Source organism: Xyrauchen texanus, chromosome 48, assembly GCF_025860055.1.
Source record: "Xyrauchen texanus isolate HMW12.3.18 chromosome 48, RBS_HiC_50CHRs, whole genome shotgun sequence".
NCBI classification, from domain to species: Eukaryota; Metazoa; Chordata; class Actinopteri; order Cypriniformes; family Catostomidae; genus Xyrauchen; species Xyrauchen texanus.
The window spans coordinates 10217701-10236095 of record NC_068323.1 but is presented as its reverse complement, the minus strand read 5'-3'; the positions used below and the strand labels follow the sequence as shown (position 1 = coordinate 10236095).

Sequence of the window (18395 nt, the reverse complement as noted above, 5' to 3'; positions counted from 1 at the left end):
AGCTAAACAGTCAACATAAAGTTTAATGATAAAACTCAACATAAAGCAAACATAAATGCAGACACACATGCAGTGCGGCCATGTGTGTGTCTCTCTCTCTTGAACTGGCGCCTCTGGCTTGTCTTTGTCCTCCTTCTGGATGATTAGCCTGATCCAGGGTCGGCGTTGTTTCTTAACGGCCCCGCCCTCCTCCTCGTCACACAAAGTTCTTTCCTAGTACTTTGGATGATACAGGGAGTCATTTCCTCAGTTACCCAACTCTTAATGATTTAATCTATAAGGAAACACATCAAATCTAGCATTTCAATTCTGGAGAAACCAGGCTGTAGTGATATCAGTCTTAGCTGGTTAGGTGGTTGTCAGCCCGTAAATACGATCATTCCGACATAACTTCAACGCACCCTTAGAAATCCCCTGCCCAGTTTCAGTTAACCACTCAAAAAATAAAAAATATTGTTGTCCTACTCAAATAGATTAAGTAAAGCTTGAAAGCATTGAAACAACTCAAAAGTTATTTTATGTTCAGTTGGTTACGTTATTGTTTTTAGTTATGCGAACAAGTGTGGAGAACAGACAATGGTTACTTTATTTTTTTTTTGCCTTGATAATATGTACTGATGTTCTTAAGAAAAACACCTGTATTAAAGACAAATCAAAGGAAGTGAGATTAAAAGGAGAGCAAATGGAGACGTTTGCTTAACTCTCCTACTAAGACATTTCTCTTGATAATAAAAGACACTACTAAACTGAAAAGTGTATCTTCTAGAGTTAAAAAAAAATAAAGAGTAAAACACAAGTCAGAAATGTAAATGTGAACTCAAACATTTCTCCTTCAGTTCTTCCAAGACCGTATTTTGAAATACTGTAGGAATTTGCAAGCACCAATCTTATTTAGCATTATGGTTGTAGAATCATGGAATCTAGAGGCTAACCAAAAAAAAAATAAAAATGGTAACGTTCCCAGAACGTTTTGGCAATCTAAAATGGTTTGGTAGGGAATAGCAGTTTGATTGCAAGAACGCATCCTAAGTGAACGCCCCCTAACTAAAGCGCTGTCCACATCTGTGGTGCTGAAATTCACTCTCCAAGCGCGCCTCTCTCTCTCTCTCTCTCTCTCTCTCTCTCTCTCTCTCTCACTCTCGCAAAACTGCACAGCTCTCCAAAGATCCAATCATTCGGCTTACAGTGCGCTGCCTCTTCAGGGTGGCTCAACGTGCAAAAAACGCATCAACCGCAAGTCTCTCGCCGTTCCGTCACAGCAGATAGTCTGTTTTGGACTTGATCTGGACCTATACACTTCGGAATATGACTCAAATGTAAATTTACCAAGACAAAACCAGCGAAAAACTTACTATATGAAGAGTCTCCTGGGAAGAGCCAAACGCATGTGTTTAAGTGGAACTATGGAGGAGAGCGTCTCATTCGTTTCATCATTGGCAACACTAGCTCGGGGTTAGACAGCCGAATAGCCGCCGGACCCAAACCACCGGGAGGCTTTTGGAGCTGTTTGACCCTGCTTGGGAATATAGTGAAACTTGGATCGAGGTTATTGTGTTTTTGGAGAGAAGATGCTGAGTCTCCACGCGCTCGCGCTCGCGCTCGCGCTCCTGTGCGCGTTACGAACCACGCTGGCAGCGAATAAATGTGAGTATATTGATATTCATTGTCTTGATTTATAAATATGCAAAAATAACAAGAACAAGTCATTTGAAAATATACACATAAATATTTGTAAAAGCTTTTTAAATACTGTTGTTTTTAGAATATGCATTTTAGATAGATAGCGAGTATTTAACATACAAATTAATATTTTAAAGAGTATTTAAAAATACTAAATATAACTGATATAAATATATAAAAATAAATAGCTTACATATAATAAAAAAATTATATGTATATATATATATTTTGAAAGTATTTACATACATAAAACATATAAATCTGTTAAAAAATATAAAACAACAATTTTATATATATATATATATATATATATATATAGATGTGTGTGTGTGTGTGTGTGTGTGTGTGTGTGTGTGTGTGTGTGTGTGTGTATGTGTGTGTGTGTGTGTGTGTGTGTGTGTGTGTGTGTGTGTGTGTGTGTGTGTGTGAGTATTTCATTTATTTATTTATTGATGCATGAATTTACAATACTGATATTTCGCACCTAATTAAAATATTTCCAGGAATTTTACAATTATATTTAAATGTAAATGTGCAATTTCTGGAAATATTTAATCTATTATATATATATATATATGTATTTTATTTATTTATTGATGCATGAAGTTGTAATACTGATATTTTGGCACCAAATTAAAATATTTCCAGAAATAACTTTATTGTCAATTTACTCTATATTTGACTGTATATGTTATATCTAATGCAAGATGTTGGGCTGTGTTATATATTAACAGTGACATAAGTGGCTTTTGAATTTATATTTAAGGTTCAAATCTCTAAAGATTCAAAACAGTCTATTTTTGGGAGAATTTAAAGCTGTCAGAATGATGACAGCTCGAGAGACAGCATATCTGTTCATTATATTTTTATGGCTCTGTACAGTATGAGTTTAAGTATTTATGCATCACTGTGGGAAATCCACTGAATTAAATGAATACAGATGTTTATGGTGCTTCCACTGAACTTATGAGGGCAGTCAGGGAGAAATGTGACAGTCCAGACTGTCCAGTTCAGTCAATGTTGCACTATTTGGCTTACATGTTCATACAGTCCACAAACGCATGAATGCATGCCAAGAATAGTGAAATTCATGAATGCAAAGCAATAATTAAAGGCTTTGAAATGGTACATATATAATCCAAACAATCTTTACATGTTGTGATCTATATAAAATGTAAAGAATGTCTTTGTAGACTTTGCTTTAGCCAATTTAGAGTTGCGATGTCACCACTAGGAGGCGCTGTTTCCATTTCTAGATCAGACTCATCAAGCCTTTGACATCTGAAGGAGTCAAAGGCCCCCATTCAAGGGCCAGACACTTGCCACAAAGTCTTATGTAATTATTTATTTGAATGTTAATTAAGATAAGAAACACCATTTTGTTCTGTTACGCTTGCGGCCTCTTAAATTGATAAAAATGTATTCAGCTAATTTTAAATCCTAACACTAACCCTAATTATTTTGGAAGTATTTACCATTTTGGTTGATTTATGTTTGAAGGACACATTGAAACACTTTTGATTTACAAAACCAACAAACCAAACAAGCTGAAATAAATAGACCATACAAAAGTGTTTGAGCTTAGGAGAAGGCTAGTGTTATCAGTTAAATAACTCTCACAGGGAGATTTGCTTCCTCTTTTTGATATAGCATTCGGGGTTGTCCAACATGAATATTCAAATTCCCAATGGTTCATTTGCATATTCATCTAAACAACCTCTAAATAGAGATTGTGCATTTTAAGTCTTGGCAGCGCTCATGGATAGCTATGGTGTTCTGAGAATTCATTTCATATTAGAAGATGCATGTGACCCTTTATGATGTCATAAATATATAATCAAATGCAAATGAGGAGCACTTGGGTCGGTAAAGTCACAAAATGCACGAGTTGGCCAATCAAATGCCGTGTTGCATTTTAAGATTAGATAAGTATTCCGGGTTCAATACAAGTTAAACTCAATCGACAGCATTTGTGGCATAATGTTGATTACCATGAATTGTATTTCAAAATGTCCCTCCTTTAAAAAGAAAATAATAATACAAAAATTCATTATCTGGGTTACAGTGTGACACTGACAATCGAAGTGAATGGGGCCAATCCGTAGCAGTTAAAATACATACTGTTTCAAAAGTATATCCACAAGACATGAACAATATGCATGTTGACATGGTTTAAATGTGGTAAAATCGCTTAGTAAACTGTTCTGTGCAAAGTTACAGCCAATTTTAAGACATAACGCCATAAGCCATAAAATGCTAAAACGACTGTAAGTGCTTTTTAAAATTATTAGCTTCACATTTCTACCTTTAAACCCTCCAAAAATTGGCCCCATTCAACTTCCATTGTAAGTGCCTAACTGTAACCTCGATTTTTGCTTCTTCTTTTTTTAAAGAAAAGAAGGTGCAAGTCAAAACTGATCTTTGTTGTAATCAGAATTATGCCACGTATGCTGTAGATTGAGCTTAACTTGTATTGAATCTGGAATATTCCTTTAATCTTGATTTGGCTCATTTGAAGCCTGATCTGTAGGAAATGGATGAGTTCAAAAATATCATTCTTCATGTGAGCTGCATAATTAGTGTCACGTTTCTTGCTAAATAAATATTAGCGTGATAATAATTATAGATTAGAGAAATAACAGAAGGCCGTAGGACGTTGCAGGCATGAAACCATCTGTGGTTAAGCATGAGCAGTTTGCCGATATTAATAACTGCACTTACCCTGCCATTCCCATAAACCATTAGGTTGTATAAATTATAATTAACAAACTCTTAATTCAACAGATTGCAAATAGATAGAAGTCTGTCTCGTAATGAAATACAAAACTGGAACCAGGCTGAAAATAACGCTGCCGCAGTATACTTTATTTACTGTGCTGTTTATGGATATACAGTAATTTGCTAGAGATATGCACGCTTGTGAAATGCAAGTATAGCGGTCTATTAAATCTAATGAGAGCCAAAATCTCTTTGAGCTGGAGTCTCTGTGTTTGGTGGCCTAGATTTGTTCTCTGCTTTGATCGAATGTGCCTGACAGCTTTCAGCCGTGCAAGTCAATTACTCTTTTTAATTACCTGATCAGTAAGGTCCAGACTCTGAAAAAACCAGTAGGGACTTTTCTCTCCTTTTAAAACATTAGAATAAAGGGGGTTTGGTATGATGTTCAATAAGAACTATGGATCATTCTGGTTAGAAAGCAAGAATATGATAGAGCCATGGCCAGTTACAAGCTGGCATTTCTTTAAAGATTTTGCAGATGTCCAGCTAAAAAGACAGATCTTTTAATATAAATGTCATATATGAGTTTTTGCCACGTCAGTCACCACTACACCATTGCTAACTCGTTCATGGAGAGTTAGGGCATATTTTCTGGCCTTCTATCTCAAATGTCCACTCTCTTGCTCTCTCTCACTGTCTAGGAAAGAAAATCGCAGTGCTTGCACTGTATAGTAGATCATTGTCTAACTCAATAATTGCCTCGATCTTGTCAGCACATGTGTCAGCTGTAATTTCGGCCCCCAAACAAGAAGCGGATCCATAGCTGTTGTTTGAGCCTGACCTTAGAAGTTAAAGACAAACAACTTTCCCCCAACAAATCTCCAGGCCAGCTCATAAATGGCCTTTTACCCGCGTGCCTCTGTCTGGTTTTCTCACCACCGGTGAAGTGTTAATCATGACAGCGCCATTGGGTATTTTAAGACGTTTTAGAAATGCCAGAAAATCTATTTTGAAAGATGCGTGGGATGATCATGGAAAAAGAAAAAAAGAAAAGAGTCTTTGCTGCTCTCTGTGAGATCAGCAGAATATCTATATTTACATCAAGTGGCAAATTCCATAGGAAATTCCGAGCAAGTCATCACAAGATAAGTAATAAAGTTTGAATATTTCTTCAAGGGCCCCCGAGGCTTTGATTAAATACAAGAAATCTGCTTGTACTTGTAAAAAAAAATTAAATATATGAAATAGTAATAAATACACGTGTTGTAATGGTATAACATTGACTGTTAGCTGCTGTTTAATGTTAGCTGCTTTATAATGGTTCTGTTTAGAAGACAGATTCTTAGTGTCTAAGGTCCAGAAAAGCTCTGTTCCAATGCCTCGCTGCCTACATAGTCATCAGCACAGGACAGTGTACGTCTGTGTGTGCTGTGGGTATCACAAAGCAGTCGTGGTGCACATACGTTGATCGTGTCTGTGTGGAGTCGCAAAAGTATACTTTGAAAGGCTGAGCACTCGACTGTGTGCGGGACGGAAATGTCACGTCGAAAAATGAAGTATACCCAAGCATTAAGTGGCTGTTCAAAGCAATTGCATACTTGTGCTAAAAAAACAAGATGCAGCCCAACAACACTGATGTCTCGAGATGCCTTTTTTGTCTTGTGGTGGCATAGTGACTTCTGGGTGGTGGAGGACAAATCTCTGTTGCCTCCGCGTCTGAGACCATCAATCCACGCATCTTATCATGTGGCTTGTTGAGAGCATTACCGTGGAGACCTAGTGCGTGTGGAGGCTTCACACTATTCTCCATGGCATCCACGCACAACTCACCACGTGCCTCACAGAGAGCGAGAACCACATTATAGTGACCACGAGGAGGTTAACCTAATGTGACTCTACCCACCCTAGCAACCGGGCCAATTGGTTGCTTAGGAAGCCTGACTGGAGTCACTCAGCACGCCCTGAATTATAACTTGCGTCTCCAAGTGTGGTAGTCAGCGTCTTTACTTGCTTAGCTACCCATGCCCCCAGAGATGCATTTTTAACAGTTGATTTAAGATCTCTTTAAACTGACATGGCATCTAAAAGACGTGGCACTCTTGCACGAGACAGAGAAAAAACACTGCGCTGCAACGGTCAAAAATGAAGATCTAGAGCATGTGCTGGAAATACTTACAATTAAAAAGACTGTGTGTGACAGTCCGTAACTAACTTGGAACCTTTTAAATTACTTATTTCGAGCACTGTACATATGCAACTTGTCCTGCATGACCCGCTCCGAGCTGGATTCGAACCGGCATCAGCCAGCATGGGAGGCGGGAGTGCTAACGTGGAGGCTAAATGCTACAGCCTCTAGTGTCAGTCGCTAGTGCCCCTCTTGAGGCCAAGGGAGTAAGGTTTACACATACCGCACAGGAATCACGTACCAGCTGGCTCCAGTTAAACATACTGTAGGCAGTTACTCTTTGCGCCATACAAATAGGGTGAATACTCATGTGAAGCGCACTGCGACGCTTGAAACAATGGAGTTTAAAGATTTCATACATAACCAAGTACATTTACAAGTGTGAACAAATTACGCAGTAGTAACTGATAGAGCTTTGCACTTGCGATGTAAAGGACCGGGGTATAAATCCTGAAGATTACATGAGTCAAAACATGAGCCGAAAGTAACATAGAAGCACCAAAAAATTATGTGCTTGCTTCAGTAATTGTATTTTTTATGGCACTATTGTTTAGGTTTAAAGTTTAGGGTAGAGAGGTCGGTTTTGATGATTTATAATGATAATGATGATATATATATCATTTTAAAACAACCCTATCTCTAATCTCAACCCTCACACTAGCCATTAACCTCTCATAGAGTTAATGGGAAAATGTTGTTGAATCCTCAACCTCAAAACAAAGTGTAAAATGTGACTGGCTGATTGATGCAACGTTGTTCCAGGAATATGTCCTACTTAGCAAAATCATGGTCACACTTGATTATTGTGGTATCGCTAAATAGGACATTCTCCTGGATTAACGTTGTTGGTTATGGAATAAACTCCTGTTAACCAATAAGATTTCACATTAAGGGTTGGGCTTAGAGCATGAATGCCTTTCTTACAGTATCAACCAATAATTTCCCTTTTATTTTAGGCTTGTTTAATGGTTAGAATAGAGTTAGGTGTTAGGTTAGAACAAATGGTTAGAATAGAGTTAGGTGTTAGGTTAGAACATTTGTTTGACAGGAATGCTGTTCCAGGACCATCATAAGACGTTGATCCATAAACACATCCTACTTAAGTCAACTTAAAATGACATTCACAACCAGTTTTATTTCATATTTCCAAGTGAAATAGTACATTCAATGATCAAAAATGTAAACTGGGACTTGTTTTATGCATCAGGAATCGATTGGATCATGAAAAGTGAAAAATGTTGTGTTTCCATGTTTTATGGAGACTTTCCATAGACATAATGGTTTAAATACTGTACAAACTATAGATTATATCCCCTAACCCTACCCCTAAATCTAACCCTCCTAGGAAACTTTCTGCATTTTTCCATTTTTAAAAAACATAATTTAGTAAGATTTATAAGCTGTTTTCCTCATGGGTACCGACAAAATGTCCCCACAAGGTCAAAAATCTGGGGTTTAACTATCCTTATGGGGACATTTGGTCCCCACAAAGTGATAAATACACACACACACACACACACACACACACAAAACACTAACAAAAAATAAAACGACAACAACAACCAGCCCTCCCAGCTCTCACCCCAGAGAACCACGAGAAATGATTGACAGGTCTAATCCATCAAACTAAAAGCCGGTAATAATAACAACCCTGAACACAGCTGATCATAAAGACTGATGTTCTGTCCTGACAGTACCTTGAAAAACACACTGCTTTAATGTATCTTCCTCTAATGAGATGCTGTTCAGGCTGTTAGTCGGCGTTTAGGCTGCCAAACATATGCTCCCGTACTTTGTAAATATCATTCAATGCACAACAAACCCCTAACAAGCTGCAAATGGCATTTCAAAAAGATTTCTCAAAAAGAAAGTTCTGCAGATATCCCATACTGTTCGAGAAACCGCGCATTAGCCATTTCTCGCTCTCATAGTAGAGAAAATGTTTTATAAACAGATCTCCAAGGCTTTGATGGTGGCCTGGATTGCAGATTGTGTATTGTTGTCTATTTAACTGGATGGCCAATCAAGGCTTTGGTGAATCAAGCAAAGTAGTATTGTTTTCTTAGACTGCTGTGTGAACCAAAGGAAGAATCGACAACAATGGAAAACAATGTGCTACATCTGGCCATGTACATACTAAGCAGTTTCAGCTGTTAAAATATTAACGCTTAAACCTTGTTGTACTTCCAGTTCTTTTGCAGAACACCATTCTATTAAAGTGACGTCTAATGTCCATGGCATTAGTTGACAGCTTCAAAATATTCCAGTTTTAAAATGTTATGATAATAATTACAACTTTAATAGAAGAAATTGAAGATGATATTCAATGAAAATTGATACACAATTTACCATAAAATTTGAATAATTTACAGTGCACCTTCATTAAAGATGAAAATACCAGTACACAGAAATGAACAAAATTGAATGTATTTAAATTATATCAGTTAACATTTTAGCTTTTTAACGTCACAAAAAAACTAAAGCAAAACTAAGGCTACATCCACACAAAAAATAGCTTTTCCACACTGGAATGAATAAAAACACTTAAATTAGCTTAATGCGCATGCAAAAAGTCATTGTTCCATATACGGTCTGAAATGCAATTATCCTGGTGTTCCATTGCCTTATACCAATTCCCATTAAACTTCCCATCACCTTTGAAGGAATAAAATGTGAAGGTTGTACAAGCTGGTATTTATCTTTAACAACACTATTAAAATGGATATCAGGCACAACAATGGCGCTACAACATGGGCCGCCATCTTGGTTGTTTTGGATGGATCACATGACATCATATACGTCATAATTTTCCAATGTCTCTGTTTTTCAAGTCCACACTACAATGCAAAAAGCTAAATTTTCGCCGGACACAAAATACATCTAAGTGAGGACAGTAGGCTGAAACATAAAACATTACAAACTAAAACATATTAGTGTGGACGTGGCATAAAATGAACAGTCAACGAGTGAATACTTACAAAAACATTATTACATTGGAATAACAAATTGAAAATTATAGCTGCAAGCAGCGATGACGGCCAAAGTGCCATGGGTCCATTTCCAACTGGTGGCTTTCGAAAAACAATGCAAGGTGGAAACATGCATTTGGCATTTGACATTATTCTAAACAATTTTCAAGCAATGTGGGTAATTATAAGAGGAGTATTTTAAAGTCTGTTGTAAGAAACACACTTCCTGCTGCCAGAATGTAGTGCTATGACCGTGACCAAAAATAGTCACATCCATGTGATTAGCCCCAAAGCTAAAAATAAATCGAAATGTTTATCTAAATCACACATTACACACAGAAGATATGAAACACTACCTGTTTCCCATTTTTTGGCATTAATTTAATGCCTTGCCATGGAAACACCATTTGAAATAGTAAAAATCTGTTCACAATTTTGCATTTTCAAAGTCTTGGCATAATGTTGTCTAAATGTAGTGACAAACATATGAATCCCCTCCGAGGAATATAAAAAAATTCAGAGACTGCAATATTCAAAAATCTAAAATGGCTGACTTCCTGTTAGATGGAGCTAATAACTATATTTAAAAAAGTTGTCCAGATTGATGATAACTATATATGTACCAATTCTGGTGACTGTAGGTGAACATTAGGGTGCTACAGAGGCCGTCTTAGATGCCCATTTTAAAGGGTGACCCCCCACCCCCACACACACACGCCCATGCGTGAAAATTTGCCCAGTCCTAATAGCCGATGACTCTAATGTGTGTGCAAATTTTCATGAAATTGTAACCATGCCGAGTGTCTCAAAAAAAACCAAATATAAGAAGAAAGGAATAAAAACAACGAATGGCAACAATATTTAATGTCAAATTTTCCTTTACAATTTTACATCAGCTGTGTCTTGACATTATTCTAAAGAATTTTTAAGCAATTCATGTCATTCAAAGTCTATTAAAGTGCCTTACTTCCTGCTGCCAGTTGGTGGCACTCTGACTGTGACCCATAATAGCTACATCCATGTGATCAGCCCCCATTACCAAATATACAGCTGAATTTTCATCAAAATCACATAATACACATGGGAGATATAAGGCATTTCCTGTTTCCAATTTTCCACCATAATTGTATTGCTTCGCCATGGTGACACCATTCAAAATATAAAAATAAGTTCACAATTTAGTATCTACAATGTCTTGGCTTGACGTTGCACAAATTTGGTGCCAGTCACATGAATCCCCTAGGAAGAGTATTTAAAAGTTCAGAAACTGCGATTTTCAGAAATTCCAAAATGTCCGACTTTCTGTTGGGTGGAGCTAATGACTATAAATATGAAAGTTGTTTGGCTTGGTGAGAGCTATATATGTACCAAGTTTGGTGACTCTAGGCGAGAATGTGGATGCTACAGAGGACGTCTTACACACCTATTTTAAAGGGGCACTACAGAGCCCTCCATGCATGGCATGCATGTATGTAGGTAGGTAGCTTGGCATCTATTGTCTATGGACTGTCGTATGGAAAAATGCAGCTGTATGGATTTTAAAGGGGTGCTATAGAGCCCTCCCTGCACACCATGCATGTATGTATGTAGGTAGGTAGCTTGACATCCGTTGTCTATGGACTGTCATATGGAAAAATGCTGAAAAGTGCATAAAGTTTCTTGAATGAAAAAATAAATAGCAGCCTGATCTCATGATAGTTACGTAACCGTGACATTTATTTCACCAGAAGCACATTTAACATGATTCTATGAGACCAGGTTGAAAAATAGTATTGAAAACGATGAAAAACCCTATAAAAGTTTGTGTTTCATGTTAAAAATTAAATCATACAGGTTTGAAATGACACAAGAGTAGGACAATAATGTCGAAATGTTCTTTTCTTACCAAAAAAGATGTATTACAAAAACAAAGAATTATCAGATTTCCATCATCTCCTGTTAAACAGGTGACAGTAAATCACACAGGCTTTGTTCTGCTTGCAAATCTTTTTTTCTCCTCTTGTATTCTACCTGCTGAGGTGAGTGTGCAGTGTCACAACAGAAATGAAGAGGCTCTCTGTGTCGCTGTCAGCTTTAAATAATAGTCTTTCTTTCATTTTCCCCTATTACATCAGCCCTCGATGCCATGGGCAACCACCAGAAAAATCAGGTCAGCGCTAAATGCCAAGCTTGAGGAGAGGGGTAAAAATGTTGCCCGAATCATTTTAATTACCTAAAATGCTGCAAGAGAGGGCGTCAAGGTTTGTGAACTGCTCTAAATAGGATGTATCTGAATGTCAAGCGTTTTCATAAAGTTTTCCCCTTAAAAATATGGGGATGTTAAAAACTGTACCAACAGGGCACAATCCTCTCGCAGCCTAATCTACACAGATGTTGGTTTTAGATTTATCTTCACATGCAAGATTAAACCCCTCTCATGAGGCTCAGGAATGATCCAGTAAATCTTAAACTACTTAAACGTGTCAAGAATAGTTATTCCATCCATTCACCCATCCATCTGTGACTCCATCCTTCCTTTTTTTCCTTCCTTCCCTCATTCCATCCATCCTGCCTTCCATCATCTATCCATCTGTGACTCCATCCTTCCTTTTTTCCTTCCTTCCCTCATTCCATCCATCCTGCCTTCCATCATCCATCCATCTGTGACTATCCATCCTTCATTCTTTCCTTCCTTCCCTCATTTCATCCATCCTGCCTTCCATCATCCATCCATCTGTGACTATCCATCCTTCATTCTTTCCTTCCTTCCCTCATTTCATCCATCCTGCCTTCCATCATCCATCCATCTGTGACTATCCATCCTTCATTCTTTCCTTCCTTCCCTCATTCCATCCATCCTTCCATCATCCATCCATTCACCAATCTGTGACTCCATCATCCTTCCTTTCCTCATTCCATCCATCATCCATACATCTGTGAATCTATCAATTCTTCTTTCTTACCTTTCTTCCTTACCTCATTCTATCCATCCATCTGTCCATCCATCCACCATCCATCCATCTGTGACTCCATTCATCTTTCCTTCATTCCTTCCCTCATTCCATCCATCTGTCTATCCATCCATCCATCTGTGATTCCATCCATCTTTCTTTCCTTCCTTCCTTCCTTCCTTCCATCCATCCTTCTATCATCCATCTGTCCATCCATCCATCCTTCCTTCCTCCATCCATGCATCCATCCACCCTTCCTTCCTTTCTTCATTCCATCCAACCATAGATCCATCCACCCTTCCTTTCTTTCTTCATTCCATCCAACCATAGATCCATCCACCCTTCCTTTCTTTCTTCATTCCATCCAACCATAGATCCATCCATCCTTCCTTTCTTTCTTCTTTCTTTTTCTATGTTCTACAGGATGTTGTTGTCCATTCACAGACAACAGTCCCCCCCCCCCCACACACACACACGCATCTTCCACTCTCTTTTTATTCTTCCATCGGAACAGTTTGTCGCAGGCACCAAACCCGTTCCAATATGGGAAAATACTTCTGGAAAACTGCATTAGAAATCACATGTTCTTTCACAGTTTAGATGCACTGGGACATCCAGGGATTCCATTAGCGGTGGAGTCTCTTAAAAGCACAGCTGGGGTCAGGAAAAATGGACTGTCATGCTGGGTTTGCACCGTGTTGCTTTTACGTCTAATAAAGCATGAGAATACGGCACAGGGGGAAAAAAGGGTTGGCGCAGAACTGCCGTCTGCAATTTCTTGGATTCTTGAGTCCACTAATAGCCTTGTATATGTTTTTCAAGTCTGAATTTGCTTAAAAGGTTTGCCTCTTAAACACTCAAAGAGGTAGTGACCAGTTGAATTGGACTTGGTAAGCTTACATGAAAGTTTTTTTTTTTTTTTGGTCTTAGTGGAAAGCAGAAGCAACCATTTGTCATTTGAGTATTTCTTCAACTACTGGCACTGTTACAGTATGTCCCAGTGGTTGCTTTTTATTAAAACATATTTTCATTCAAACGTTACACCTTTTTTAATTATTATTTGAAGGGCAATTTGAAAATATCTCGGACACATTTGCATGCCTTCAATATTAATAATATTTTATGATTTTATTCATATTAAAATGAATTAATGAATTTATTTATACAATGTATTAATTAAAATAAATACATGAATTAATGTTCAAATTTAGTTTTAGTTTTAAAACTATGCTAATTTAAGCAAAGAGTGATATTTTTATAATTGCGTGGAAACAATTTACTGTTTTTGTGTAAATTATGATATTTTTAATTGGTGCTGTCATTTCCACCACAACCAACAGTTTTGGTCCTGATACAAGCTTTTTCAAAAGTTAGTACACTTCTTTACATGGAGGCAACAGTGTCAAGAATCGAATTATTACTTGTGGAGATAATATTTTTATTTTCCATAATTTCTAATCAAGCAAAAAGTGTGAAAACATTATTTAATTGTATGTATTTGAGGATACTTGAAATGTCTAGCCAGGAAATTAGTCTTAGTTGGACAAAGAAACAAAGAACCCAAATGTTAACTTAAGTTTTAGACCTGTAAATGATCTGGGAATGGTTGGTTAGGCTATACATATATGGATATATATATATATATATATATATATATATATATATATATATATATATATATATATATATATATGAATATAACCTAAAAAGAATGTTCCCATAATGATTGGTACTGGTTACCAAAAATAACCAAACACTAATGTTAGGAGAACGTTCTGTGTTTGCTGGGCATCACTTATGATGATTTATTTTGTTTGGTTTGCATTATGTGAACTGGTTTTTGATGGATCTAAACTACCAATAAATGATCAAAAACCATAAATCAGGTCTTGGCTATCATTCGTATGGGGTACACAAAAAAAGTAGTATGCCATTTTATTCCAAAATGTTTTAAATTAATGTAATTTCCACCACAGAATGAATGGTAATTTGAGATTTGTGTGATTGGATTGAATTGATTGATTTATCAGAATTCGTGATGCATGTAAATCCACTGTTGAACAATGTTAGAAGGCAAATTAAACGAACTACTGAGTTTCAAAAATCTTTATATGGGAGTTTACATTCTATAACAGTGCCAAAAGTGCCCATAGTTAAAGAAACTCCCTTTGACATTTCTAAACAACAAACCATTTCTAACAATGCTAACATTATGCATCATCTGAATGCCTAGCAAACACAACAGCGAATCAGATCCACAGCTAATACCAGTGGTGCTGAGTTGTTTTTTTCCATAAACATTAATTTTGAAGCATATGTCAGTAGAACTGGCAGTGCTGACAATGAGAATTTCTCAGGTAAACATGAAAATGCAATCTCCCCCACCCACCAACCCATCCTCGCGTTCATAGCGAGCATCCGTCTGATCCCAGTAGAAACAATTATGCATAGTGTGTTTGTCAAGTAAAAGAAAACAATGTTTTTCACAGTTCAACAAGCAGTCCTTGTGGTGCTTAAATTTCCTTTGGCCTCCATCCTACTCATGCATTTGTGTTCGTTGGTGTTGTGTGCATTAAAAAAAAGGCACTGTCCTTGTTTTGTTTAACAGTTTTATTAATTGCATGCATACTTGAGTGCACTCTATTTCCACTAATTAATCAGCTAAACTTAGATGATTAACTACTCATGTATGCAGTAATCAGGTCATTGTATTTTATCAGAATAAATTATTTTGGGCATTGTGATGATTAGCTTAACGAATATGTAAACAATAAAATAATCAAAATAGTGATCTTTTCATGTTTTTATTCCCTGCTTAAATGGAAAGTTCAACAAAAAATGAAAATACAAGCGAAATAGTACGACCTTATACGATATATCCAACTCATAAAATATGTATGACTTTTCATGAGATTGGGTTGTCCCACTTGATTTCCCACTTTTCACCAGAGCTAAGCAATGTGGATATAAGAATTAATAATTAGGTATTTTATATAGTGAAAATCAGTATGATTATATTGTGTACATTTTGTATATATTGCCCATTCTTACTTTCCACACTTTCAAACACATCATACACATTTCTATCCATCAAGCACTCCATCTCATAGAATAAAGCTCCAGGTTTGTAGTTGTGCCACATCGATTTCCATCTCTGGCTTTCAACATCAGAGGATCAAGTGTCGCCAGGGCCATCTCACTTCCCCTCTGCTTAAGGAAAATCTAATCTGGTGGACATTAATGCAGCGCTGCCGTACTCCTCCTCATTCCTCACGTCCGTCACTTCAAGGAATTGCTCCGCTCGGAGACAAGGACGGGCAGGAGCTCCCTGTCAGTCATTCACCATCATTCATATTTATGGGTTTCAGAAACATCACTTGCTCAATTTGCTTACTTGAATCGCTTACAGAGTAGAAGATAGAGAGATACAGACAGAGAGAGAGAGAGAGAGACACACACACACACTGTTGAAAAATGCATCATGGGGCAGGTTTTTAAAAGGCTCCGTCTGGAGAAAAACCTGCTTCAGAGGTTGTCTGGTCTTCTCATTAACAAAATAAACATACCACTGAGTCTAAGGAAAACATTTCTATTGGATTAATTTGCATGCAAATCCTCTGAAGTTTCTAAAAGTCTTCTTAAGTAGGAGATGGGGCTAAATCGAGATATCCTCTCTCCTACCAATGACCTTACACGATACTTCATATTTGTTCTCTTTTGCTGTTTGTTTGTTTGTTCTCTCTTACATCATCTACCTGTCTCTCCTTTACCTGGTCGGGAATACATTTGCAATGCTGTGAGTGATACTTTTTGATGTCGGGCTCATTTGAAAAGCCTTTGAAAGGTTAATTAGCTGCAAAATCGGTCTGGCTTTCTGAAACACTGAAATGAGACACTGAGAGATGAGAAGCACTGTCTGAGTTCTCTTTCCTACTCTTTCTATACCTCGATCTCTCTATTTTCTCATCATTATCTCCACTCTATTTACATTTATGCATTTGGCAGACGCTTCTATCCAAAGCGACTTACAGTGCACTTATTACAGGGACGATCCCCCAGAGCAACCTGGAGTTAAGTGCCTTGCTCAAGGGCCCAACAGTGGCATCTTGGTGGTGCTGGGACTTGAACCCCTGATCTTCTGGTCAGTAACCCTGAGCCTCAACCACTGAGCCACCACTGCCCCATATTTAGCAGTGAGCATCTATGCATAAATTATGATGAAAGCCAACATTTTCACAAATGATTTTGAAGCAAAACTACAGGTCAAAACAATAACCATAGAAAGGTGGCGATGTCATTATTTTATTTTTACTAAAGATGGGTACTGTAGGTTTATTACTAATATCATTTGACTTCAACACCGCTTGTTGCATTAAATACCAAATGTGTGAATCCAAAATTGGTGAAAAAACATTTTATGTTGTTTTTCCAAGATTGAATGCCAATAACTCCAGAACGATTAAAGATATCTTAATATCCTTTTAGATCTTGATTCATAACAAACTTCCCTTTTAGGATCTTCATTTTAAGGCCCTATATGGTTAAATCCCAGAGATATGGGGCTCTCTTTTTGTGGCTTCACCTGAATTTTTATTTTATTGAACCCATTTTCACTGGTCCACATTATTTGTACTTCAGACATTTGTTTTGTTGGACAAGAAAAATGAGCTTCACACCATGTGACCCACATTTGGATTTCCAATTTCGAAAATGGGTAAAAATGTTAACATTTTCAGATGGAAACACATCGGGATTCCCATATGGGGAATGTGAAAAGAGTCCATGAGGGCTGATAGTCCATTTTTATATTGCGAAATAAAGTTTACCCCTATGTGTACCACAAACAAGCTACCTGGTCAATCGACTAGTATCTTCAGCCAATGTTGAAGAGGATGCTAACAAGCGCTGCTCCAAATTAATGTGAGTGAATGTGTCACACATCTGATTGGCTAACAAGTGTTCCTTGCTATTGTAGATCACTGCAATGCTCCACTGGTCTCCGCTCTTCCACTTAAGTCATTCCAGAGCTCATCTTCTTCCTCCGAAAGCCATTTACCATACTTTGCCAAACTCAACAGAAGAGACGGTGAGTAATTATTCTGTTAAAAAAGAAAATGGGGGCATTTTGATCTTTAGGGTGGCAACTTGTTGTCTCTTCGTCAAACCAGGTGGGATTCCCCCTTGACAATTTTGCCATCTGGGGTCCTCCTTGGTAATTTAGCATCAGATGTTTCTTAGGGTGCACAAGGAAAATCTAGTGGTTATCTTAAAATTGTGCAATGGACTTTGTATTTAGGCTTCGCTATACGCAGTGCATAATTGAAATTAATTAAAACTGACTGAATCACGTGACACAACAGCATGACATAGATTTGCTTTAAGCGCTACTATGGGCGCAGCGTCAATAAAAGTGCCTGTGTTGAGAAATCTCTTTAAATTTTTTCATTAAAACCTGTTTGGTTGTAAAGAGTAGCATATCTAGTTTCATTTGATATGCTGCTTTAAAAACGTCCATTAATTTTTCACATGTCAATGTGCTGATAAAAATGTCCACATATGTGGAAATTAGGACCGTGTTCCCTCAAAAGTTGAAAAAAAACATGTTAGTTATTTGTATTAATTTTCCTCATTAAAACATCTGTGGTTCATTTCACTTAATTTTAATATAAATTGTTTTTATATTTGATTTTGTTATCGCTGTACAAAACGGTTCTACTCATGGACATTAATAAAGTCATTCCTATATATTTACTGCGCATTTTCACATTGAGAATAAATGTATTCATGCAAAAGCTGAAAAAGTTTGCTTTCAGATGCTTGTATATGGAGTTAGAATGAAAATAAGGTGTATTTTGAACTGTTCAGAGACCAGTCAAGACAGACAGCACACTGGAGGTTAAGTCATTCACTAAA

At 37.2% G+C, this 18395-nt stretch overlaps 1 protein-coding gene across 1 annotated transcript in view; it reads left to right on the top strand.

Moving 5' to 3' along the window:
* Nucleotides 1–1216: 1216 nt before the first annotated feature.
* Nucleotides 1217–18395, top strand: part of LOC127639695 (contactin-associated protein-like 5) — a 73998-nt gene continuing 56819 nt past the window's right edge. The window contains exons 1-2 of the mRNA XM_052121856.1: nt 1217–1644; nt 17458–17568. Coding sequence (XP_051977816.1) covers nt 1569–1644; nt 17458–17568 — 187 coding nt within the window. The 5' untranslated portion in view covers nt 1217–1568. The remainder of the gene's footprint in view (nt 1645–17457; nt 17569–18395) is intronic.